The sequence below is a fragment of the Magnolia sinica genome, chromosome 10 (genome assembly GCF_029962835.1).
Source record: "Magnolia sinica isolate HGM2019 chromosome 10, MsV1, whole genome shotgun sequence".
NCBI lineage: Eukaryota > Viridiplantae > Streptophyta > Magnoliopsida > Magnoliales > Magnoliaceae > Magnolia > Magnolia sinica.
The window spans coordinates 81,631,437-81,656,734 of NC_080582.1; the positions used below are offsets into that span (position 1 = coordinate 81,631,437).

Sequence of the window (25,298 nt, forward strand, 5' to 3'; positions counted from 1 at the left end):
GCAACCAGCGAAGGGAGCCATCCAGACCAGAGGAGGGAGCAATTTTCTGCAGGCGAGAAAGAAAAAGAATAAATTCCTGGAATTTCGTATCAGACAGTTTTCTACGAAAGGGGGGAGCCACACTCCTTCACCTTCAGCCTCAATGAAACAGTTACCCACCAGAATATTTGGGTTCAAACTGACAGCAAAAAGGGCTGGGAAAGATTCTGCCAGGGTAGGGGAGCCGCACCACAGATCCAACCAAAATCGAATTCTCAGCCATTGCCACAAGAGAAGGAAATCCTGTCAAAAACAGTTGGGGCCACCTTGGCTATCCCTTTACAGATAAAGGATGCTCAATAAAAAGAAGAGCCTTTATCCACTACCCTTGGGGAGATAAGCCATATTTTGCAGCAATTATCTGATGCCAATGGCTCTCAGTTTCAGTTCCATATCTCCACATCCATTTTCTAAAGAGAGCTTTGTTAACTTCCTCGAGGTTTCTAATATCTGCTCCTGCATTATAAGGAGCACAAACCTCCCTCGAATTTAGAAGCGGGAATTTCCTAGCTGTGCATCCTGCTTGCCACAAAAAATCCTTTGAAGTTTGTCAAGCCTGAAGATTACAGACTTCGGGCAATGAAATAGAGACAAGAAGTAGATAGGCAGATTTGAGAGGGCAACCTCGATCAAGATCAATCTACCACACCCAGAAACTTCTCCATGTTATGATTATTGTCTTAATAAAATTTTCTTAATGTTTTTCTAATTGACACCATCATGTTGTCACAGTTCGACCCAGTTGGACCAGACTGCCCACTAAAACAGGTCGATGTCCAGTCCAAATTTTAAACACTGGCTGAAAGAAATGTTAATATTTTGTAAAAGCACCCAATTTGGGAGGACCGCACCATCTGCTACCGAAAGCAGAAATTCGCAATTGTACCCTTAGGGTCTGTTTAGTTTTCCAATTTCCTGTGTAATGCAAAGTAAATGAGCCCTCATTATCATTTCAAGGTGTTTTTGTTAACAAAAATTAAGGCTCGTAAATCAAAAGTCAAATACACTTTTTTTTTTGAAAGATAACTATTTATATTAAAAGGAAGCAAAAAGAAACAAAAGAGAAGTGAGAGACTGCTGAGAAAGCAGAAACAAGCTACACCTCAAGGAAAAGAAAATCAAAATCCCTAAACATATCCACTTGAGAGGCCCATTCAATCAACAGCCATTTAGCTTTTACTGTCACAACTTCGGCCGAATTAGACAAATTCTCAAAACATCTGCTATTCCCCTCTGCCCAAACAGCCCACCAGATTGCTAGGATAGCCATCCTCCACAATCTAGTCTCTCTCTTTCCTATTCTGATTCCATGCCAGGCTTTTAAGAGAAGGTCCGTAGACTCCGAAAAACACCAGCTGATATTAAAGCGCTTCAGAAAATCTGCCCAGATTGAAGCTATATAAGGGCAGTGGATCAAAAGATGATCAGTCGATTCTGCTTCCTCCATGCAGCACAGGCAAACATTAGGTAAGATCATCCCTCTTTTTCTCAAATTGTCCACTGTAAGAATTTTTCTTTTCCCAACCAGCCATCCAAAAACCAGAATTTTCGGAGGGGCAGAGTAGGACCAAACCTGGTGAGAGATCTGATCAGCTGGAGAGTTAAGGTTGAAGCGAAGCATCTTGTATAGGGATTTGACTGTAAATTGAAGCGATTTTTCCGCTCTCCATATAATTCTGTCTTCCTTCAATTGGTTTGGGGAAGACTCATAAACACAGGTAAGCAGATTCACGTATTCCTCAATCTCCCAGTCTTGGAGATTCTTTCTACATTGAAGATTCCACACCATCTTGCCATTAAGAATCGAGTAACAATCAGCAACCCATACTTCCTGGTTAGGCGCCACCCGAAACATATTTGGGAACCTATCTTTCGGCGGGGCTTCACCCAGCCACTTGTCGAACCAGAACAGAATTTTGTCACCCTTTCCAAACTCAAAGTTAATACCTTGAATGGTCTTTGATTTTATCTGAAGAATGCCTTTCCAGATAGCCGAGGATCTGTATAATGACAAGTCTTTTGTCCACCACTCCCCTTTTGATCTGCCGTACTTGCACTTGACTAAAGAATTCCATAAACTGTTATTTTCCGAGCCCAATCTCCAGATCCATTTGCCAAGAAGGGCTTGATTCATAGACTTTAGATCCTTAATGCCCACTCCACCATCTTTAGAGTGCTTACACGCTTCCATTCCACTAGGTGAAACCGCCTCCTCTCGCCCTTACCTTTCCAAAAGAAATTTCATCTTAGCTTCTCTATAGAATCTAAAACAGAAAATGGGCACTTGAATAAGGACATGAAATATACGGGCTAGTTGGAAAGGGCTGCCTTTATAAGCGTCAGACGGCCTCCTAAAGATAGGAACCTACATTGCCAGGCTGCTAAGTATTTTTCAAATCGGTTTACAACCTTTTCCCATTGAACTTTTGGATGAGAACCGATGCAGAGCAGGAGGCCAACATATGTTGTTGGGAAAGATCCTGAGGAGCTACTGAACATATTTGCATAAACAGTAGCTTCCTGCTTCACCAGATTCACTCCGGGGATAGGGGGTCACGTTGCCTGATTCCTCTTGAACTGTTAAAGTAACCTTTCGGAGTCCTGTTCAGGAGAATGGAGAAATGAGCTGATCCAATGCACTCACGAATCCAACTTCTCCATTTTTCGCCGAAGCCCATCCTCTTCATCAGATATAGCAAGAACTCCCAGTCGACATGATCATACGCCTTCTCAATATCTAGATTGCAAAAAATAGATTTGAGACCCGAAGAATGAGCAGACTCCAGGACTTCATTAGCAATCAGCGCTCCATCTATAATCTGCCTACCTGGGACAAACGCGCATTGGTTGGGGGAGATAATAGAACCGATCACCTTCTTTAATCGGGAGGCCAGCACTTTCGCGAGGAAGTCAAATACACTTGTAAAGGAAACAAGTAAAGGAAATTATAATCATTACATTTTTACATTATAAACTACCATTTTTATGGGTGAAACAAACAATGGCAGTAAATTCATCATTGCAGTCAAATGTAGGTGATGTCACCACATAATTATAGGAGTAAGTAATCGTTACCCATTTCTAGCCATTTACTGTTGCAATTGGAAAACCAAACACCCCCTTAAAGGATTTCCGAACATTGGTCAACCTTGAATCAATGCATATAGGACAGCATGAAGTGATTTCTTTAGCTAAAAATGGGGAAAAAAGAAAAAAAAAAAAAGAAGAAGAAGAAGAAGAAGATAAATGAAGAATTTTAACACATAAAATACTTGGTGGTATTCTGAACTTGCTGTTTCTTACCTCTTCCTGTGCCTTGGTTTCTCTGTCTTAGTTCTTATCACAATTATCCATTTGTACTTAGGGACTGGATTTATTTCTCTTTCACCTTAATCAGTGGAACTAATCTGTCTTAAGGAACATCTGAACTAATGAGCTATACATGTTAGTAGGTCAATATTGCGCTGTGGCCTCGTTTCAAAATGGTCTTTGACATGCACCTCAACAGCTTGCGTAATGCCAATGTAAAGACATTATGGGAGGACGATGTTCATCCACATTATGTCATGAGACGTTATGCCGAGTTCACAGCCTCACTTATTCAACTCAATGTTGAATATGGAGATGGTCAGGTAAGCCAGATTCTATTATTCAAATCAGACCAAGTCCCTGTTACCTCTTGAGATTGGCTTAGTCATTACAATTTACATACCTTGGGATGGTAATTTTAATTTTCAAACAGCTGTTGAATTTATTTTCTCAATTATAGCTGGTATTCCATCCCTCGATATCTTTAAGTCAACCGTATTGCAGCATCTGAAATCAGTTAGTTTTGCTTGGCTGATATTTGTAGCTTGAATTGAATCTGGATCGACTTCGAATGGCCGTTGATGAGTTGCTTATTAAGCTTGCCAAAACATTCACCAAGCCAAAGCTGCAAACAGTGTTCCTCATAAACAATTATGATATGACTATTGCTGTGTTAAAGGTGAGAATCAGATGTTTTGTGAGTGCTCATTGTTCTCTCATGAATTCATTTAAAATTTGGTCATGTATGTTGCTAGCATCTGTGTACTTCTATAATTGTTTTAGTGAAATTTTGTTTCCCAGGAAGTAGGTACAGAAGCTGGGAAGGCACAGATGTATTTTGAAGATCTGCTGAAGACCAACACCGCTATTTTTGTGGTATGTATTTTTGTATATTGTTTCTGCTGAGAAGCATTGTCATTTGAGGATTGCCAGCTTTTGGCAAATGCCGGATCACTTTCAAGCAAGATAATGCTTCTTCTGTGGGAAGATGGAGTAAGATTTGGTAGTGATTGAGATGGAATCAGCTGGCTCGTGACTGTTATATATGAGGAGGATAACAATTTTCGATTGAGCATTTGCTTGGCCTAATAAACTGTACATGTAGGGCCCACTTGTGTTTCAGACTTGTGGCTTTATTTTGTGTTAATTAAGATGAATATTTGTTGCTCGGGTGGTCTATAAACAGGCACGCATGGATGCATGATCAGAACCATCTGGCGTGCCTCACCATTGTGACGGTGTGCATCTCTTCCTCACCATCCAATTGGTGGTGCTCAAATTGATGGTTGAGAAACAAAATTCTCAACCACTCACATGCAACAGAAAAAAAAAAAAGTGCATTAATCAGGAGACTAAGATTGTACCGAGTGTCATCGTTTTCATATTAATTGGCTCGTTGTTCATCAGCTAGTTCTCTGTGATGCAAGTGATTTTCATTTTTTTTTTCCCTCTGCAATTCAGATCTTTGTCCATAACTTTTTGATCCATTTTCCTTTCAGGAAGAATTGCTGCTGGAGCATTTCAATGATCTTATCAAATTCGTAAAGACCCGTGCCTGTAAGCATCGAAACAAAACCTTACAGCTAAATCCTGGACATTCAATTAAAAAAAAAAAAAACCATAAAGAGAAGCTTATTTACATGATGTTTGTATCAGCCGAAGACCCGAGTTCTAGCTTAGAGAAACACATCACCGTCGCTGATGTTGAACCGCTGGTCAAAGATTTCGCAAGCCGATGGAAAGCGGCAATAGAGCTAATGCACAAAGACGTCATTACTTCTTTCAGCAACTTCTTGTGCGGCATGGAGATTTTAAGAGCCGCACTGACGCAGCTGCTTCTTTATTACACCAGGCTGACGGATTGCATAAAGAGAATTGTAGGCGGCAATGCGCTGAACAAGGATCTGGTTTCCATATCGTCGATAATGTACGAGATCAGAAAGTACTCGAGGACATTTTAGTCCTTGGGGTCATTGATGGGGGACCCACAAACCAGAGCTCTGGTCTGGAAAATGAGGCTTTTGATAAGACTGCCATGGTTTTTGTTTCATGTTTTTTTATCATATACGGTCATTGTGCAATAGATGGTTGTCATAGTTTTGCCAGTGATGTCTGATTTAGAATCTGCAGTTTCTTTTATAATATAATTATAGGTGAGCTTATTTCCATGGAAAAGATATAATGAATGAGAAAAACTTTGAAACTCTGACAGAGCTACGCAGGCACTCACAAATAACATAGGTGAAATACTTTTTTTCTTTTAACATGCACACTCGCACCCCACACGAACCCACACACTCACACCACAATGGGATTTCACCGCAATGGATACTTGAACCCACAAACACCACAATGGGATTTCACCACAATGGGTACTTGAACCCATGACCTCGTGTTGAAACTCTTGTGAGTCTACCACCGAGGCATGAATAACGACACATCTGAAATACTTAATTAAACTGTTCAATTCATGTCCCAGTTCCAATACGGCTGGGGTTGTCGTGTCTAAGGCTAAGCGTCTTATCATAGAATGGGGTCTGAATGTTAAGCATCTTTCTGCTCAGGACTTATTGGATGGTTAAATTGAAATATATCCAATGGTCCTTTTTCAACACAGGCATCTATGAATCAGAGGTTACTATTGTGGAATCAATCTGATTTTGGAACACTGACAATGGGCCCCTGAATTTGGTCAGTTCAGTTTTAGTTACTGTATGCCATGTTTTCAATTTTTGAGTGCCTCCATATCAAGTATCATAAGCTGCTGGAGTATTGTATCACTCATAATGAACTGCAGTTTGTAGTACATGTGGCAAATGTGTACTGTGATTGGGAATATGGACCTGAATGGCCACCTATGGATGGGTAGTGGAAGAACTCCAGGCTGCTACAAGGTGGTAACTGGACCCACCATTGAGGAAGAAGGATTAAGAACTCTGGCAGGATTTGCTGCTACAAGGTGGTAACTGGACCCACCATCAAAAAATTCATTGGGCGATGCCGGGCTAGGCCGGCACTAAGGTGACAATGGGTTGGCTTCAGGTCAGGTCAGGGTCTGCCCAAACCAGACCTATTTAACAGTCCAAGAATTCCGTACTGAACTGGACCCATGGACCTCTCCACTGTGGCCAGGCTGAGCCCACTTAATATTCAGCAGGCTTCTGCTCATTCCCAATCCAATTAATTGTAATAGAGTCGAGCTCAACAGACCTGACCCAACAAAGCAAGGCTGCAAAAAAGTATTAAGAGTGGAATATGGGCTAAAGATTTGCCAGCCCTGCACAATTAATAGATACATGCATCACGTGAATGTATCAATACTCGTCGCCTTCTACAGGTTGGCCAGGTCAGGACGGGTCATCTGTCTGACCCATTGTCAAGCTATATGGGTTCCTAATGAGACAGGTCGTGATGATAAAAGATCAGAATCACAGAAACATATTTGGCAGATATCAAAAAGAAGTGCCCGATTAATACGTAAATGGCAATATTTTATGAAATCTTTCATTGAAAGAATATACATGGATATCTTTCTATGTACCATTAATATTCCCGGAATAAATGCACGTCTTTTCCTTGAATTTGAATCAACAACAAAATTTATCTAGTAAGGGTTCAACCTGAGCCTGGGCCATTTATTTCAATGGAACACATTTCTAACCACCCCATGAAGGGCATCGAGCAAGTTAACCCACAGTTCTATCCAACCCATTTCCATCCCTAGCCAGCACAGCTGACATGCCACCTAGTTAGAGTAGAATATGAGATTCCATATAATTACAATAGGCCTAAACCCAAATCATTTTATGTACCGAGGGGTATAGCTATTAATGATTATCCAGGGGAAGCGTCTATCATTGATACGGGAAAAATCCAGATAGAAAATATTTGGAATGGAGAATTATCATTTTTTTTCTTAGAAAGAATATCGATATTGATGCCTATGCCAATATAGATACTGGGACCAACATTAATAAAAATACTAAGACTAGGACTAATGATTATCAAATAATTGATAAGAACAATCTTTGTTATCTTACGATTCATCATGAAATCAACCCATCAAATATATATATATATATATATATATATATATATATATATATTAAACGACTCCAAAGCAACATCTGTGGGCAAAACTGATGTAAAGATGGAAATCTTGAGTGGAACCATAGTTTTACGCCTTCCCAAAGTTAACAGTTTGACTTATGGGCAGGACCCCATACACGTTGAGGACCCATGGTATGGTGATTCAGACCACTGATCTAATGGCCTCCACAATGGATGGAACAGGATCTTACATAGACAGCTAAGAAAATGAATCCTGATATTGTTTTGCCATTCATAAACAGGAGATTAGTGAGATGATTGTGGGGCCAAAAAAAAAAACAAAAAACAAAAACAAGAGAGAAAAAAGACACTTGTAGAATCTAGATAATGTTTCGCCATTCATTAGTTTTTTTTTTTTCATTTATTCAAAACCTTTAGTGCAGATGGCAGTTTTATTCATCTATGAATTTGCACCTTGATTCATTCCAAGAAATCACACCATTTACATTTTAAACAGTAACCGGCCACCACTTCCAAATGATTCGAGTCTCCATGATTTTCTCTATATTAGAAGCACGCATCTTGAGCATCATGCTCATCATGTTGTTATACCTTTCTATTGCAATGCCTCAGTCATGATCGACCGGTGTGAGAGCTGCTGCTCGTAGAGTTGCCGGAAGACACGGTATTTGGCGTCATGGTAACACTTCACTTTGGGGTCTTTGGATGGATGAATAACCTGTCGAAATACATATTAATCACTGATTTCCGGAACCATTGACAATACATTTCAATTGGAAAAAATCGTTGCCATGGGTGTGTATAAACGGCTAAAGAATTGATAGTGTAAATGTTAATCTGGTGTGAATCAATTGTATACCTGGCCAGCTGCGTTGAGTGCTTTCATACCATCCCGGAGGCCGGAATACTTCTTGGCAGCAACGGCACCAAGAATGGCAGCACCCAAGAGAACAGACTCACTTTCTCTCGGGAGGATTATAGAGCAACCTGTAAATCATAATTCAGACCTCAAACATGCGCATACATGCATGCATACACATACATACAGACAGAAAACTGATCATCTGCAAGCAGTACCACAAAAGACATTCATGCGGTCTACTTGTGGTGGGGCCCACCATGATGTGTTTCTCACATGCGAGCTGACCATCAGATGTGTCCCATATTTCGGCCTAGGGCCCAAAAATAAGCTTGATCCATAATTCAGGAGGGCCACACCATAGGGAAACAGTGAACAGGGCAACGTCCGTTCTTCCAGCTGTTTCCCTTGGTGTGGCCCATCTGATCATGAATGGGGCTGATTTTTGGGCCCTAGGCCTAAAATGGTGGGATGCATCTGATGGTCAAAGTCGATGTCGCATACACTACGATGGGCCCCATGAAATATAAAGGCTGGAGGTCCCATTACGAACTGTTTCCTATCGTGCTGCCTTCCTGAATCATGGATTGGGCAGCTTTTTGGGCCCCAGGCCTAAATTTGGGTGACGCATCTGATGGTTGGATCAAATGTGAGAAACACATGAAGGTGAGGCTCACCTGAAGCAGACCACATGGATGCCTTCATGCAGTACTGTTCAAAGGCGATCAGTTCTCCATACATGCATACATAAAGATGGAGATAAGAGTTATAGGAAGTAGAAAGAGATGGAGGTTACCAACAATATCAGCCTGCTCTTGAATATACAGCGGGTTTTTTGCAAGTCCACCACAAGCAAGAAGTGTGTCAATCTGCACAGATGTACAAAAGGAAATATGGAATCATGTAAAAGAAATTCCATCATTGTCATCATCATCATAGCCTTGTCCCAGATATTTGGAGCCTTCTTTATTAATCCTGGTTTCCCAATCATATTTGTAATGGGCAGGAACCCCTGTGATTGCCTTAGGGCCGAAAGTCGGGCAGGTTGGGTCAGGTTGGAGCTCAACCCTAGCCCAACCCAAGGTTCCTATACCTCAACCCTAACCCAACCTCGGGTTGCGAATTCTCAACCCAAGCCCAACCCAAGCGGGCTCAATCGGGTTGGTCGGGTGGATAGATGCTAATATTTTCGTCATTACATTAGTCAATTATATTTCAATACACATCTTATTTTTTGTACCTATGATTTTATTAATTATATATGTACTTATTTATCATAAAGAACTTCATTTTTTCTAAACAAACAAGCTAAAATATAGGACTACTCCATTAAAAGTCGTGTTGTATAGCACGCAATCTGTTTGGAAGAGAGAAATCTGGCATATCTTGTTAGCTTGAGTCATCAGAAATGGTGTGGACCAACGATACCCAACGGCACTAGAATTTCCTGTGCCTTCAACATAGACGATCTGCACTCAATTATAATTTATAACTTATAGATCGATCGGGTTCGGGTTGGGTCGGGCAACCCGAGACCTCAACCCAAGCCCGACCCAACTTTTATCGGGTTGGTGTTTATATATCCCAAGCTCGAGACCAAACCCAATACATCCTGCCCGAGCCCAACCGAATGTCGGGTCGGTCAGGTTAAACCCGCCCAACTTTCAGCCCTAGATTGCTTGGAGAAAGTTCTACTTTTTTTCTGTAATTTCGAGTTGTTTTTATCCTCTCCTTTGTATAGTTTTTGCACCATTTTGGTGCTTTGTTAATTAAATTCTTTGTTACCTTTCCAACCAAAAAAAAAAAAAAAGGTCCTTTCTCCCAGCTAAACATCAAAATTCTTCACCTCTATCTGCACATGGGAACAGCTGGCACATTGCTTGCAGGCAAAGTTTTCAATTATGTCTCAGATATTTGACAAAGAGGCATGCTCCAGTGGTACTGGTACCACTGGAACCTGGGGCCCTGTGACGTGGCCCACAGCACATGGAACATGTTGAGAGGGAACACCCACCATTGATTAGAGTGGGGGACCTATCGTGTGTACGTGTGCATGTTTGTATGTGCAATCCAGTCTATTTATGACTTAGGTGTGCCCCTGTTAAATTCAAGGGTGGGTTCCCTCCAAATTGTTTTTTCATGTTGTGGCCCCTTCCAGTTTTGGATCAGGATAAGTATTGGGTCTTAGGTGTTTTTTGACGCGACACATCTGTTGGATGGGGTTAATACATCACATGGGCCCCACAACTGGACGGTGCCACCATAAGGCCATGGTGGAACCGCTACCACTGGAGCATGCCTCTTTGACGAAACCCCCAGTATTAGAAAATTCACTTTAACCCAAAATATAAACCAGACTGTTGAAATTTAAGCATAAATTCATACTAATTTCGTAGATGAACTCGGTGCAACCAAGAGGAAGTAACTAGATGTGGACACAAAAAAGAAGACACTAAAATTATTACAAATATTTCATGCATATACAATCCAACTTTCCTAACTGGAAAATTTTACTAAAAAATGGATTTGTCAAGAATGTAGGATGATGTATAGATGCTCACCTTGTGCCCATGAGAGTTGCAATGCTCCACAATGTGGCGTGTTCCATAGGCAATGCCCTGTATTGTGGCGAGGTATAGAAGGGCCAGCTGTTTCTCACTTGTATCAAGTGTTAAACCAGACACCATCCCTTTTGATTTTGGGTCTGCAATGGGAGACCTGAGGCATCAGAAAACAGAATCACATGTTATGTTTCACAACCATAATATGAGAAAGGAGGATTATTGTTAGCCCATCATCAATTAGGGCCCACATTGTCAGAAGCTGTCAGCATTAAAGCGATTAGATGGACAAACTTATTTTCTTATTTTCTTTTTCCTTTTTTTTTTTTTGAAAGGTATTAGATGGACCTACACAAAACAAAGTTCTGAATATTGGTTTAGGAGGCATATTGGCCCAGCCCGAAAACATCACCACGGATTATCCATAATTAAAAGATCTGTGATTATATTACAAATGATAAATATTGTGGATGCATGCAACAAACACCAAACTATTATAAGTAGTTATCATACATGCATGTATGTAATCCCAACTGAATCCAATACCACAATTCTCATGGTCAAAGATCGGGAAAAATGATTTAAAGCATGAAAATTCAGGAATATATATATATATATATATATATATCAACCAAATAGGCCCTAATCGAACAAAAAGCAAATATGATTTGGAAGATTATGGCACACTACTACAAAAGGCAAATATGGAAAAAGAAAGTGTTGGTTTAACAAATTTTCTGATTTCCTCAAAACGGTCCACTTCATTTTGATTCCAAAAATTCATCCTCAAATCTTGTGTTTTTGATCTCCAAATAGGCATATAGATCTGAAAATATGTTTCTAAGTTTCCTCTAAGCTTGAGAACTTGAAAATGAAGAGAAGGGAGAAAAACAAGAGAGAGGTAACAAAATTCAAGAAAATGGATGTTGGTATGCATATAACCATGCAACTAATATGGGTGGGTGAATCGGCATCGGCATTGGAAAATACAGCCACAGATTCAATATGTGTATAGTGGCTGACACGATATGGATATTCAAAATCATGAGGCAAACAGGCCATCAATTCCTTTGGGGTGATGAGATGTGTTTCCCAATGAGGATGTGAATCAGTTGTGATTTATGAACCAACCACTAAAAAATAGGTACAAAACAAGCTCTAGAGAACCTAAAAATAGCTACAAGCAATTTTCTTGTGAAGTGGTTGCTCCATTCTCTACATATTAAACAAGTACTCACCTCTAGCTTAGAACCTACTTTAAGTAGACATTCATCTCTCCTGCCTGTTTCTAAAGAGTTTTTTTTTTTTTTTGGAAGGTGATGATTACTATCAACAGGTCAAGGCCAAAAGAATACAATTTACAGAAAGAGGGCAAAAAATAAAAATAAAAATAAAGATTGAAAAAAACCATATAAGCTAGCCTATTGCTTTAAAAGCTATCGCCCATTCCAAATACAAATGTTTTAGCCCTTTTGATTACATCCGCTGCCCGTCTACTCCTATTCTGAAAGCACTATTGTTTCTCTCCTCCCATTCCATCCAGATTCCTGCCAACAAGGATATCTTCCATATTTCCTTCCCTTTCCTCCCAATGCCACCCCATGCCAAGCCCAATTTTTTTTTCAAACATCCTAATATTCCCCAAGCAATACCGAATTCTTTGAAAAAAATTTCCCATATTTCTCTTGCAAAAGGACAATGCAGAAAAAGATGATCTACCGACTCTTCGTCAAGCATACATTAGTCAAAATCATCCGTCTCTTTCGAAGATTGTCTACCATTTCTAAAAAGATTAATCTCCGTCTATTAACAATATATGATTCCCCAAACACGGACAAGTCACACAACATGCATATATGCATGTAGGTATCTAGATAGAGACTTTTAGCTTTTATAAAAATAAAGGGTCTAACTAAAACTATTTTGTAGAAACTTGTCAACTTACCTTTTTTTCCCAAGTATTTGGTCGATTCAATTTGAGAAATTGGTCAATTCATCTTGTCAGTTTAGAGCCTTTAAACTTGGGTAAATAATAAAAAAGACAGGCTGTGTATAAAGGAAGCAAGTCCACAGAAATCATCCATTAGAAAGTAACGAAGTAATCCATTGCATGCATCATCTCATCCTCCAGATGTATCGACTTTTTACCTGTTTCCGTGGAAGTCGGGAAGGACATGTAAATCTTCAGTTAAGGCAGAAACAAAAGGAACTTTCGAGTCACGCGCCATTGATTCCAATATCCTATTCAGCAATTCATACAAGGAAATACCTGGCAGATTTTCAAATAGAAAAAGATGTAATCAAGCTGATGTGAGATGCATATCCTAACAATGAGCTCTGCTAAGCACACACGTGTGTGCAACAAGGCTCATGTACACACTATACATGTGCCAGCATGGCAAATATGCACGGCATCCCATTCATCAATCAGTTTAGTCTGACTTCTAAATGTTTTGCTAAAAATAAATCTGGTCCACTCAGCACGCAGTACCCAATATTAGAAACAGGCGGTTGGGTTAGAATCAGCCAAGTTTTTCAGAGCCATACATTTGTTTTGCAAACTGTTGCCCACCTGACCAGTTGATCAACCTGATTCCTGGGATAGGGCATCAATATAGTTGTTCATTCTGATGGATGGATTCAATCTTGGACCTATCATTCCATTCTGGGACATGTGCATGTACACAGTGTTATCGCACATGCATGAGCACTTAGTAAAGCTCCGTAAAAATAATCAAGATCAAGAAAATAACTTACGCTGAGAAGCAGCACGATTAGCAAGATGAGGAGAAGCGATATGGTTCTCAATAATATGATCCAGCAAGGCCCCAGTAGCACTTTGTCCACCCTCAGTGAGCCAGTATTCAGGCACCATGGCTGAATATAAGTAAGAAATAGCCCTATTATCAACAGTCAATAATTCCCAAATGCTGAATAGTTATACTGTCAGTACAATTAACCCCCCCAAAAAAAAGGACAACAAAGCCATGATGAAACTACAATTACAACCATGGTCGGCTGGTTGTTATATGCTCCTGCATGTCCCTAGAACAGTAGCTTGCATCTTCAAGTTACTATGAAAATGCCACTGAAAATGAAACCTGAGTTCCTACAACATTCTAGGGAAAATGTGTACTAGGTGATGGCAGGGAGCAAGCCATTGGATTTGTCGGCCATTAAACATACAAGTAAAAATCGGAGACTGCCCCAGTAAGAAGGGTACTTCAGTAAGGGTTGAAGGACCTAAAAGGACTTGAAGAGAGGCCCTGAGATTATTTTTTTTTTTCTTTTTATTTTTGAACATTGACAGTATCATTAATAAAAGGCCAAAGCCAAAATTTATAATTAAATAAAAAATTTAAAAGAAGAAGAAGAAACACCAATATACAGCACCGGGCCGCATTATGTTACATGACCGGGAAAAGATCAGAAACATTCAAAGCTACTGCCCACTTATAGCAAAACATTTAGCCCTATTGAACAACTTTGAAGCTTTCGCCTTGGAGTTTTTAAAACAGTGATCATTTCTTTCTAGCCACAAAGCCCAAATCCCCGCTAACATACTCAACAGCCAATTTTTTCTTCCAAACTTCCCGGTACCCCCACCATGCCATGACTAGAAGAAACTCTCGATAGAGCCTAGCAATACCCATGAAACCCCAAATAGGGTGAAGAAATTATCCCATACTTCCTTTGCGAAAGAGCTATGAATAAAGAGATGGTTCACAGATTCTGCGTCTTGAATACAAAGCAGACAAGCATTCGGAAAAGTCAGCTTCCTTTTGCATAGATTATCCAAAGTTACCACCTTGTTCCCCCCCATTAGTCAAGCAAACGCCTTGGGAAGATGGGGCCTTAGGAATTTTGTCAGAACAGGACGATGGCTATGCTGATTTACAATAATGACGAGATTAAGGAAACAATTGGAAGTACCAAAAAATGAAATGTGGGGGGAACATATGATGTTTACTTCATTTAACTTACCAAGATTTGGGTTGGTGTGGAAACCAAAACCCAAATAGGCAGATTGTTAGTTTGTGCTTGTCTGAAAACAACATTTTTTTTCCTTTTCATTTCATGCAGCACATGAAAAAATAAATAAATAAAATCATTTCACATCAATTCCCAAGGTACTTCCAAACACACACTAACATAATTATAGCCTTAATGTCAGCTAAATGCTGGTCAAGTGGTTATAATTACCTGACCAAAATGGTCCCCACACGCCTGGAATAAACACCTTGTTCCGTGAAATGGCCATATGGCAAGTAGACGTTCCGCATACTAAAACCATACGCTCGCATATTGCATCCTCTGAAACAAACAATGTTTATTCAAATGAGGGGGGTGAGCGGTTGGTTTTTTCCAATGTTTCTTCAAATGAGAAAACAAATTTCAGGTCAAAGTGCTTGAAATTATGAAAAAGATAGACCATACAGACCATTATCTTCAGCTTCTGATACAGGCATACTTTCCATTATCCCCACCCCGCCAGCATGGGCATCAATCAATGAAGTTCCAACGGGAGTTCCATCTAACAGACCTAGATCCTGAAAATTCAAAGACCCTTTAAGAATAATGTAATGAGAAAGCAGAAAGTCAGTTTCACAATTTAACATGACACCCTTAGAAGCCCAGTAAAAAGGGGCTTTTTTTTGGGGGAAGTAAAAACATTTTCTTGTGTTAATGGACCTCAAGGGTTTGTCTTGTGTTAATGGACCTCAAGGGAGCGCCACTTGAAATCAATGTGAATTCTTCACTACTAAGTTTCTTGCCTTCGCAGCAGTGGGTGTCAGACCAGAACCCAAGGGATGGCCAGGAAATGCAACACTTCGTCCTGTTGGCATCAATTATAGCAATGTCATTGACTGATGCTGAGAAGGAAAGATATTGGATATTTAAAAGCAGTCTTTTGTGATGGTTATAGGCCTATAGCAATATCACTCATTAAACACTGATGAAACGGAAAAATAATGACTATTTAAAAACAGTCATTCGTGATAGTTAAAGCAAAGTCATACATTAACTGCTGCTGAAATGGAAATAATATGTGAATACTTGAAAGCAGGCTAGCATGACAGTTACAGCAAAGTCATCCATTAACTGCTACCAGAGAGGAAACGGGTTGAATATACAGTCTTATGTGATTGGTATAAAGGGAACCAATATATGGGACATGACTTTTTTTCTTTTACTTTCTTCTATTTTTTGAATGATATGGAACATGACCATAAACGAATTGATGAGATCTAAATAATTACTCGGGAAATCTTTAGAGCTGACTTAGCAGAATTACATTTCAAGAGTATTTACAAGCCTCCCATCAATTAACTGGAATTTTCATCAAAATAATGAAAAGTTAATTAATGAAAGAGGAATGATATACATCAAAGCAAAGGGAACAAATGCCCGACATAAAGAAGTGAAGAACAGATTGGAAGGGAATACTTCTTTGATATGTTGCTCCAACATCACCATGGCTTCTTGGTATGTTCTGTGTACCCAAAACCATAAGCATTTCAGGAAAGATGTAGTGGTTCTACATCTGCAGATGAAGTGTCAATTGATTGCCATGTGGTGTTTTGTATTCAAGATTGCATAGAAAAAGATTAAATTTCAATGCTATTAAACAAACATAACGAAATGAGTCTACTAACATTGCTTTACACGATAAAAATAACCATAGTGCACCGAAAATGAATGCATGTGATGCAGCATACCAATTTTAGCATGATTTCCTTCAAAAAGGTCTCCCAATCCAATTTCCTCCCAGAAGACATCATCCCATCCACAAGCTTCCATATCTCGGGAATCTTTCTCATTATCTTTCTGCATGTGTGCATGGCCTAGATAAGTCCATTTGCAAACTGTTGTGCATAGACTCCGCGTATCATCTCCTGTTGCCCTAGGAAGGTGAAAGGAAACCAGGATAAATCTATTAGATACGAACCAGCTGGACAAACGCATCAACTGACTCCTCAGTGAGAAAAGATCTAATATAAATGACCAAATGCTTCTCACAATCAGTGCACATTCAACACGAAGAAGGCAAAAACTATTGGCAGGGGAAAATGTTTGAAGCTTAGCTACAGTGCACTACCTGTATGCCAGCCAGTCACTCAAATCCATCCACCTAAAGGCCATGGACCAAGATTCTTGCAGATTTTCTTTCACCCATAAAAGCTGCAAAATATATTGTGAAGCTGTATTAATCATATATCTTTTTATTATTGTTGTTGTTGTATTTAAGCACATATAATCAAATCATGAAAAGCAAGCAGCCTCAAAGACATGAATATGGACAAAATTCAAAACGTCATAGTGCATCGTTGTCGTTGTTGCCATCATCACCATCACCACCGCCGCCACCATTATCATCATCATGGCTTTGTCCCAGCTACAGGGGTCAGCTTTCATGATTTGGTCAGCAAAAGTTTCATGACTGGCTACCTTTCAAAAAAAAAAAATTTCACGGCTGGCTCCCCACCTGACAGGGATCATTATAAGTATCTTATGGGTTATATATGAAGGGATCCTAAAAGGGATGACCATACTGTTGTCCTATACAGGATCTGGTGATCAAGTTTTACTCTGGTGAGTAAGGCTCACTAATATGGCTCTCGGTGGGACAGATACATGCAAAGTCAAGCAAAATGAAAATTTTGAATGGCCTGCATAGCAGGTTGGGTCAGGCCGACCAGTTCGAAATCCAGGTCTGAACCAATCCATGCAGATCCAGTTGACAACCCTAGTCAGTTAGCTTAGGTGACTGAAATTCCCACTAACAATGGTGGTTCCACACCAAAGCCAAGATAGGGAGGATGGGTTACCAAGGAAACTTTGTTACACGAGGCTTCTGGTGCATTGAAGGCAATTATGGGAGAAATGTCATATGGAATTGGTATGGCAAGCGTAACAGATCTTGGGAAGACCTGAGGTGCAGAGTTTCAACCTTGTGTGAAACTTTTAGCAGTTTATACAGCGTCACTCTAGATTGAGAGAAGATGGTATCTCAGTATATAAGTTGACAAGAGGAAGGACAGTCATGATCACCACAAGCAAGCAGGAATTTATCAGAAGAGGAAATGGCAGACTTTGTTAGCAGCCCTCAAGATGCTTCAAGCATGCACTCTTAAGCCCGGAGCAGGGTGATAAGTGGCATTGAAATGCTGACAAAAGCAGCTAATTCACAATTAAATCCTTGAATTGTATGTTGAAACAAGGAGGTAGGAAATGCACGCTTAACCTATGGCTCATGTTTGACCGTTGACGATTCTGAGGGCTGCCAAAAACAGTTACATTTTGGATGGTTACAAATGAAAAGAAAATACTTACCGTGGACTAGCTAAAAAAAAGAAAGATGATAGTTACCACAGTGTTCCATAATGGTAACAGTGGCCGTAACGGCCATTGCCGTTATTTTTCAGATACAGGCCGTTACGGGAAAAAAATAATAATAATAATAACTGTTTCTAGACTGTATGGGACGATTGTGGCTCTTTTTTTTCTTTTTTTTTCTTTTTTTTTTTTTGTAACAGCCGTTATGGCCATTTCGGCCCCGTGATGCATAACGGTTATGACCATTACCGTTACATAACGGCCGTTATGTAACATTACAATTTTTTGTCTATTGTGTGTAAAAGTGGAGAACTCAATTAATTAATCTCCCTATCAACTATGAGTTTGCTTCCTAATTATGGAAGAAGGTTCTCAATCTCTTCGGGTTGACATGGGTAATGCTGACGTCGGTAGTGTCCCTTCTGCTACCAAGGAGAGGAATAGAGCTAGGAAATAGAGGGTTTGTTCTATGGAAGTTGGCGGAATTGGCAATATATTGGGAGCTTTGGAAAGAACAAAATGACAAAAACTTTAACATATAACAGTAAAAGCAGATATGGTTTTCCATAAAATCAGGGGGTACATCATCTAATGGTCATTGGGGGTTCCCCTCTTTAAAGGATGTAAAATGGAAGAAATGGAATGTCCAAAAATGGGGGTTCTCTATTATAAAGGTCTGTGGGAGGTGCTCTTGCCCCCGTCTCTTATATCTCTTTGTTTGTGTTTTGATTTAAAATTGCCTATCATTGAAGGAAAAATTGATTAAAAGAGTGCGAGTGAGAGAGAGAGAGAGAGAGAGAGAGAGAGAGAGAGAGAGAGAGACCTAAGTTTAGAAGACTCATAAAGTTCCTCAAAATCTTTACTAAATTTTTTTGAGAGGTAACATGAAATTTATTAGAAAACCTTCCTAAAGGCAAGGGAAAGAATCCAACTTGAAAACTACACAAAAAAGGAGGATCCTTTTACCAGTAAAGACTCCAAAGAATCAAGCTAGAACCTGTTGGGAACCGCGAAAACACCCAGAGACAAATCAAGCAAAGTATACACAATCGCACAACCAAGTCCAAACAAGAACAATCTGAATTTTACGTAGAAAAACCCTTTCGAGAAAAAACCACAGCACAAAACAACGAGTAATGCACTATGAAAGCAGAAATTACAAAAGATAGGATCTTACCGATTCAAATAAGCCTCAAATCTACTTCATAAGCCCTAGCTATGCCCTTGAACCCTTAGGAATGATTTAGAAAGCCCTAAAACACCTCTCTCTCTCTCTCTCTCTCTCTCTCTCTCTCTCTCTCCCAAATCCCGATTCCACTTGATATATATATATATATATATATATATATATATATATATATATATATATATATATATATATATATATATATATATATATATATAGTGTTACAACCAAAATAGGAAACAACTTACGCACTTGCGCAATTCAACACGCATCTTCGATGGGACCTTCGATGGCATCAACCACCCATTGAGGATCTGTCGTTTGATGCCATTGAGTAGCAACAATAAAACGTTCCAACAACCAACATGGAATTTCCCAGATTTTCTCGATGGGATCGAGCATCTGTCGATGGCATCGAGTGGTCTGTCGATGGCATCGACAGACCCTTATTACTGACATATTTAAGACATCAACAACAGAACCACACAAAGGATCCTTTATCTCTTAAAAGTCTCTATGCACAATCCAACACATATGACCCCCTAGGTGGGCCGTGGGATTCACAAGTTGGCTTTTGGAGCCCACATCTTCAACAACATGATAATTCCAGTTTGCAACTAAAATTGCCCCTCCATGACCACACTTGCTCATCCTTCTAGGCAATAGGCATGCATGTAACAATTGGGCTGGGAGCCGAGAATTGGTGGGACAGTGCTAGGCTGCTAGCATGGGAGTGATGTCAACGTGAGCCTCTGTCATGGCCAATTCCAAGAGCCAAGGTAAAAGATGAAGATGGATGTTTAGTGGACAGCTGATTGCAACACTTACGCCAATCTAACATCTAAAAGTCAACTCCAAATTGCAGGAAGAGAGGCTAAGACAATGCCAAGTTTGCAAAACAATCTCTATCATGTCAGCAACAGCATGGGATCGGTAATTTAGAGAAAAGATCAGACAGGCTTTTATAAGTACCTTTGGGGGTTGCATTTCAGGAGAGAGAGCCCCACCACAATATTGCAGTACTGGTGAGTTGCAGGCATTGATCCGTTCTGCCTGATTTACAGCTCTATGATCCATCCACACTATAATATTTCTCCTAGCATCACCACTCCAAGAAACAGTAACGGGAGAGCCATCGGCATCAACAGCAACTGCAAACAGAAACCAACTTTCACAGCTAATATTAACATTGTGATTGCCTGAGAATAATTAGAGAGGCATTGGCTAGTCCTAATGAATCAAGAAGTTGAATGGCATCCTACTTTGTCCATTCAATATAAGAGGGCTCCCAACCATTTTATGGATCCCACCACAAATGGGTATACCCCAAAGTTCTTCAAAACAGGAAGATCCTAACCCTTCAACATTTGGCCTAGAAATAATAAGTGAAACAATACAGCAACAGTTCCAGAAAAAGGCCAAATATTAACTGTCTATGAACTTCCCCTGGAAGATTTTTGGGGCATCCTCCATTCACACTGGAATCCATCATATCAACAGTCTGGATCACTGGATCATTAAGGCCACCTGTGTGGAATATGTGCATCAGCACACCAGTCACCTCCTGATGCATCAGGACCCAATAGTTACTCACACTTAGAAATCAACAATTCATATCAAATAGTAGAGCATTCGTTCACGAACCGAGAGAACAGGTAGCTGCAAATCCCAAACCAATTACTTCTTCACTTGCAACATTTGCTAGAGAGCATGCTGCTTTGACAGCTGCACAGATTGCATGCCAGATATCTGTTGAAGATTGCTGATTTGGAAAGGAAAAATCATCACTTTCAATTTAGTTTGCATCTTTGAATTTTCCAGAAGAGAGTAAAACATTCAACCAATGACAGCATTCCAGTTCATACTTTAGATGATTTCTCAGAAGACTTGTACAGTATGTTCAAAAACAATTATTAGGAACATAGGAATTAGATTCTTTGTTACCTCAATACAATCACCATCCTTCCATATCTGTATGGGGCTACTGGCAGATCCTAGAAGTCTCCCTTGCTCATCAAAGAGTCCTGCATCAAGCAACCTTATACATGTAAGAGGTTCAAGTGGTAGGTTTAATGAAATCCAATACCTGCATAACACATTGTATTAACATTGTGAAACTAAATTACACAGGAATATGACAGTTTAGCTGCCAGATTTCATGAATCAAAGACTTGGATAGAAAAACATGGCTTATATTTTAAGCATTTACATTGACCAGACTAAGCTCAATTACCTGCCAATCTGGCTCAATTACCCGCCAATCTGACATAGACAGGGCTGCAAGCATGTGCTCTTCCCTCCAGAAAAGAAGAGAGCTTGAAGAGAATTGTCACAAGATGGCAGAGCCCCCGGACAGAGATGATGGTCAAGAAAGTCAGAGCACAGTGTGTGATCGTGTAATCTGGTTCACACACGTCGCGTTTGGGTGACGAGCTGGTGGCAGCAGGCTGCCAAATGCAATCTTAAGAAGAACAGGTCCCACCTATTCTTATCTTGATGGAGATTTGGAGCTTTGTTAAGCGCACATGTAGGTCTAATAAAGCTCATGTTCACACCACGCACGTGCTAGCATGGCACGATAGGTCCAAGATCCGACCCATTCATTAGGTTGGTCCGACCTACATGTTTCCCAATAATAAATATGGTCCACTACGGGTGTGCGCCCCGATATTGGAACAAGTGAATGGGCTAGAAAACTTCAGCCAAGTTTTTCAAAGCCATACACTTGTTTTGCAAACTGACCAACCTGACCAGTAAATCAACTTGATTATTGGGCTAGGGCATCAAAATAGTGGTTTCTTTCTGATGGATGGATTGGATCTTGGACCTATTGTGTCATGCTAGCAAACATGTAGCATGTACATGAGCTCTATTGCACACTTGTGTGGGCTTAGCAATGCCCAGGAATTTGGCCCAAAAAAGCAGGAAAAAATTAATCAGTATAAGGAGGTAACCATTCTATGAGTCGCCCCAAACACCGAGGACGGTTTACTTGGTGTAACTGTTCCACTAAAATCATTGTTATATACAAACAGGCCCTTATTTGTGGGAATGATGAAAAGACATTGCCAGTGGGGATTAGAAATTATAGAAATTCTCCCACGCATCCCTTATCTTCAGGGGAGACCTTTAGCTTGAAAACCCACCCCACTTCACTGACAAGAGATCAAAGAAGGAAGCAGTAGAGATTCAGATTAACACCATCGCCTCTTCACTAGAATCCACAAAACGGTATGCAGACCCAAAAGCAACATGTGTATTTTCATGAGACGCATGCATGCTTCTTTCAGTCCCTGGAGTCCTGGACTTGCAGAGAGGATCATCAAATCTACAAAGGTTTGAGAAGATGTTGGTTGAAACTTGAGAGATAGGCTCAGTGTATAAACACTTCTAGGCTGTTCTCACATATTGTTCCAAAAGAAGAAAGTACCCATGTCAGAAATGTAGCAGATTCTGATGCTCCCCAGATTTGGGTGTGACACTTCTAGGTTCGTATTTTATTTCTCAGAATTGCACATTGCACATATTTACATTTGCCAGACGTTTTGAGTTCTATCCTTCTCAGTAGAAGGCATTTGTATGGAAAATATAACACGGCATTCATAGAATCCGTTAAATTTCCCACTATATGACAATTTATATCCAGCTACATGGTCCTATTATTTGCTAAAGTCCAGTCTAAATCAACTTGGGCGGCTTGATGGGTGCAACAATCTTTGCCCCATGTCGGATTCAAGTATTCATACCCATAGCTATATGATATGGTTTCTAGGATTAGGACCCACTTAAGGTGTCTAATTATTTTTCTTTTTCGAAAGAAAGATCAATGGGCAGTGTGTGTTATATTATTGCCGTTATAAACTGCATAAGTCTGACAAATTGATGTTATTTGATTAGATCAGGATCAAAGAAAATCATCATAATCCACATCAGTGACACTTCATGAATCTAGTGCACTACAGCCCCCTTTAACAATAAATCTAAACAACAAGGGTACAGATTGTTCAATCAAGCACATTGGTTGCCCCAACAAAACGTACATGGAAAGACAACCTTTTGGTGATCCAAACCATTCATATGGTGGACCCATTCGAAAGGAGATAACCTAAAAGTCACCCACATCTGGTGATCACAACTATCTGACGTAACTGCTATAAAATGTGGACAACTGGTGATAATTGTCAATTCCCAAGCCAAGTATCAAATGGCAGGAAAAATCATCTGATGGTCGAGATGCGAGGGTGCAGCACATCCCATTATGGGGCCCACCAAATATAAAAATTAGACCACCGAAAGGTGTGCCTGCCTGTCCCATTGCTGGGTTGGAAAAGAGAAAACAGTTTGCTTTGATCACAAACTGACCCAATCAGCATGAATCTACAAGAATGAACCCAAAACAAATCCTAACAATTGTTACAGGAAAAAATGTCAAATTCATCCAAACACGACATAATTCAAAGACTGAAGGATTGTTTTTTCTTCTTCTCAAAATTCTAAGGAGGTTGATTCCCTTGAACACTATCAAACGCAACAGCTTCGTATCTTCATCTAACATTATTTTTATAAGCACACCTTTCAAAAAGAAATTTTTATAAGCACATTGTCTAGAAGTATCTCATGATAAAACCACAGAATCAAACACCCAAATAAACCAATTAAAAAATCAAGCATTGCATTTATAACATAAAATTTCATATCATAAATCCCAACTAAAAAGCCAAGTTAAATACCAAAAAAGTTTTTTTTTTTAATGCACAGAGTGAATTCAAACACCTCCAAGAAGCAAAAACTATACTATCTCAGCTCCCAAAATAAAAATAATGGCAGTATGAAGTCAAAAGGGTGGGTGTATATCTCATAATAAAACATCAATTTTTATAAGCACATCATCTAACAATATCTTACAATAAAACCACAAAATCAAACACCCAAAAAAACCAATAAAATAAAAATCAAACAGTGCATTTATAACATACAATTACATATCATAAATCCCAACTAATAAACCGTTTCAAACATCAAAATTAAAAAATAAAATAAAATAGAGACAGTGACTTCAAACACATGCAAGAAACAAAAAAGTGTACTATCACAATTCCAAAATAAAAAGAATTGGAGAATGTAAATCAAAAGGCTGGGCTTATATATCAATAAAGATAATGCAAAGATTCCAAAAAGTAAGAATAAAAAATAAAATAAAATAACAATAAGGGTGTGTTTGATTGCACCAAATATCATGATATTTCATGATTAATCAGTCTAATTTCATGATATTTGGTACAAAATATCATAATATTTGATGCAACCAAACGCACCACAAACGAAGAAAGCGATTCCTATAGCAGAAGTGTAAATAAATAAATAAATAAAAAGCAAATGACGAGATTGTAATCACAGATAAAGAGAAATTGAAGATAAGTAGACGATAAAATGACGAGTTGCTTTTTTTAAAAAAATGAAAATATTGCGACCTGCCCGAGCGCTGCCTGTACCGACGTCTACACCGAGGAAGGCCGTACGGGCAGGGGATGCGGTCATCTCGAATGAGGCGGAGGAGCTGCGGAAAGATGCTCGAGCGAGCAGCGGCGTCGTTTCTCCGAAGGCAGATGGCCACGATCTTGCGGCTGACATTTCTTCTCTGTCTCCCAATCTTCTTCTTTTGTGTTTTTTTTTTTTTTTGGTTAGAGATTTGATTTGGGGTATTAATTGCAATTAATGTTTGGATTAGTGATAATGAGAGATGTGTTTTGCGCGCTGCGGATATGAGATAGGAGTTCGGTTTGCCTCTGTCGTGACTCAATTCTAGCGTACGTCGCCAACACTGGGGCCCACTTGATTTCTGTTCCGATGATCGGAACCGTTCATGTTGTGAAAATCATTGTATAAAAACTATATATAATAAGGAAATGAAGTTGTGGGCGACTTTCAAAACCAC

The 25,298-nt window shown here is 39.6% G+C and overlaps 2 protein-coding genes across 6 annotated transcripts in view; one reads left to right on the plus strand and one right to left on the minus strand.

The window, feature by feature from the left end:
- LOC131217148 (vacuolar protein sorting-associated protein 52 A) overlaps positions 1-5,516 on the plus strand; it is a 44,022-nt gene extending 38,506 nt beyond the window's left edge. For 3 of the 5 annotated variants that reach the window (XM_058211936.1, XM_058211935.1, XM_058211938.1), the window contains 5 exons: positions 3,492-3,671; positions 3,893-4,027; positions 4,150-4,224; positions 4,848-4,905; positions 5,005-5,516. In XM_058211936.1, the coding sequence (XP_058067919.1) occupies positions 3,492-3,671; positions 3,893-4,027; positions 4,150-4,224; positions 4,848-4,905; positions 5,005-5,309 (753 nt within the window). In that variant the 3' untranslated portion in view covers positions 5,310-5,516. Of the gene's footprint in view, positions 1-3,491; positions 3,672-3,892; positions 4,028-4,149; positions 4,225-4,847 lie in introns of all 5 variants that reach the window. The other 2 variants (XM_058211934.1, XM_058211933.1) reach the window with 1 other exon arrangement.
- Positions 5,517-7,857: 2,341 nt separating this feature from the next.
- Positions 7,858-25,055, minus strand: LOC131217149 (uncharacterized). Its single transcript, XM_058211939.1, has 15 exons — positions 24,835-25,055; positions 21,308-21,387; positions 21,008-21,125; positions 20,336-20,514; positions 16,940-17,022; positions 16,560-16,744; positions 15,615-15,676; positions 15,281-15,389; positions 15,043-15,153; positions 13,597-13,716; positions 12,988-13,108; positions 10,840-10,996; positions 9,075-9,147; positions 8,279-8,406; positions 7,858-8,137 (listed from the first exon to the last, which is right to left on the minus strand). Exons 1-15 carry the CDS (start codon positions 24,992-24,994, stop codon positions 8,015-8,017), a joined length of 1,809 nt encoding a protein of 602 aa, XP_058067922.1. The 5' UTR covers positions 24,995-25,055; the 3' UTR covers positions 7,858-8,014.
- Positions 25,056-25,298: the final 243 nt, after the last annotated feature.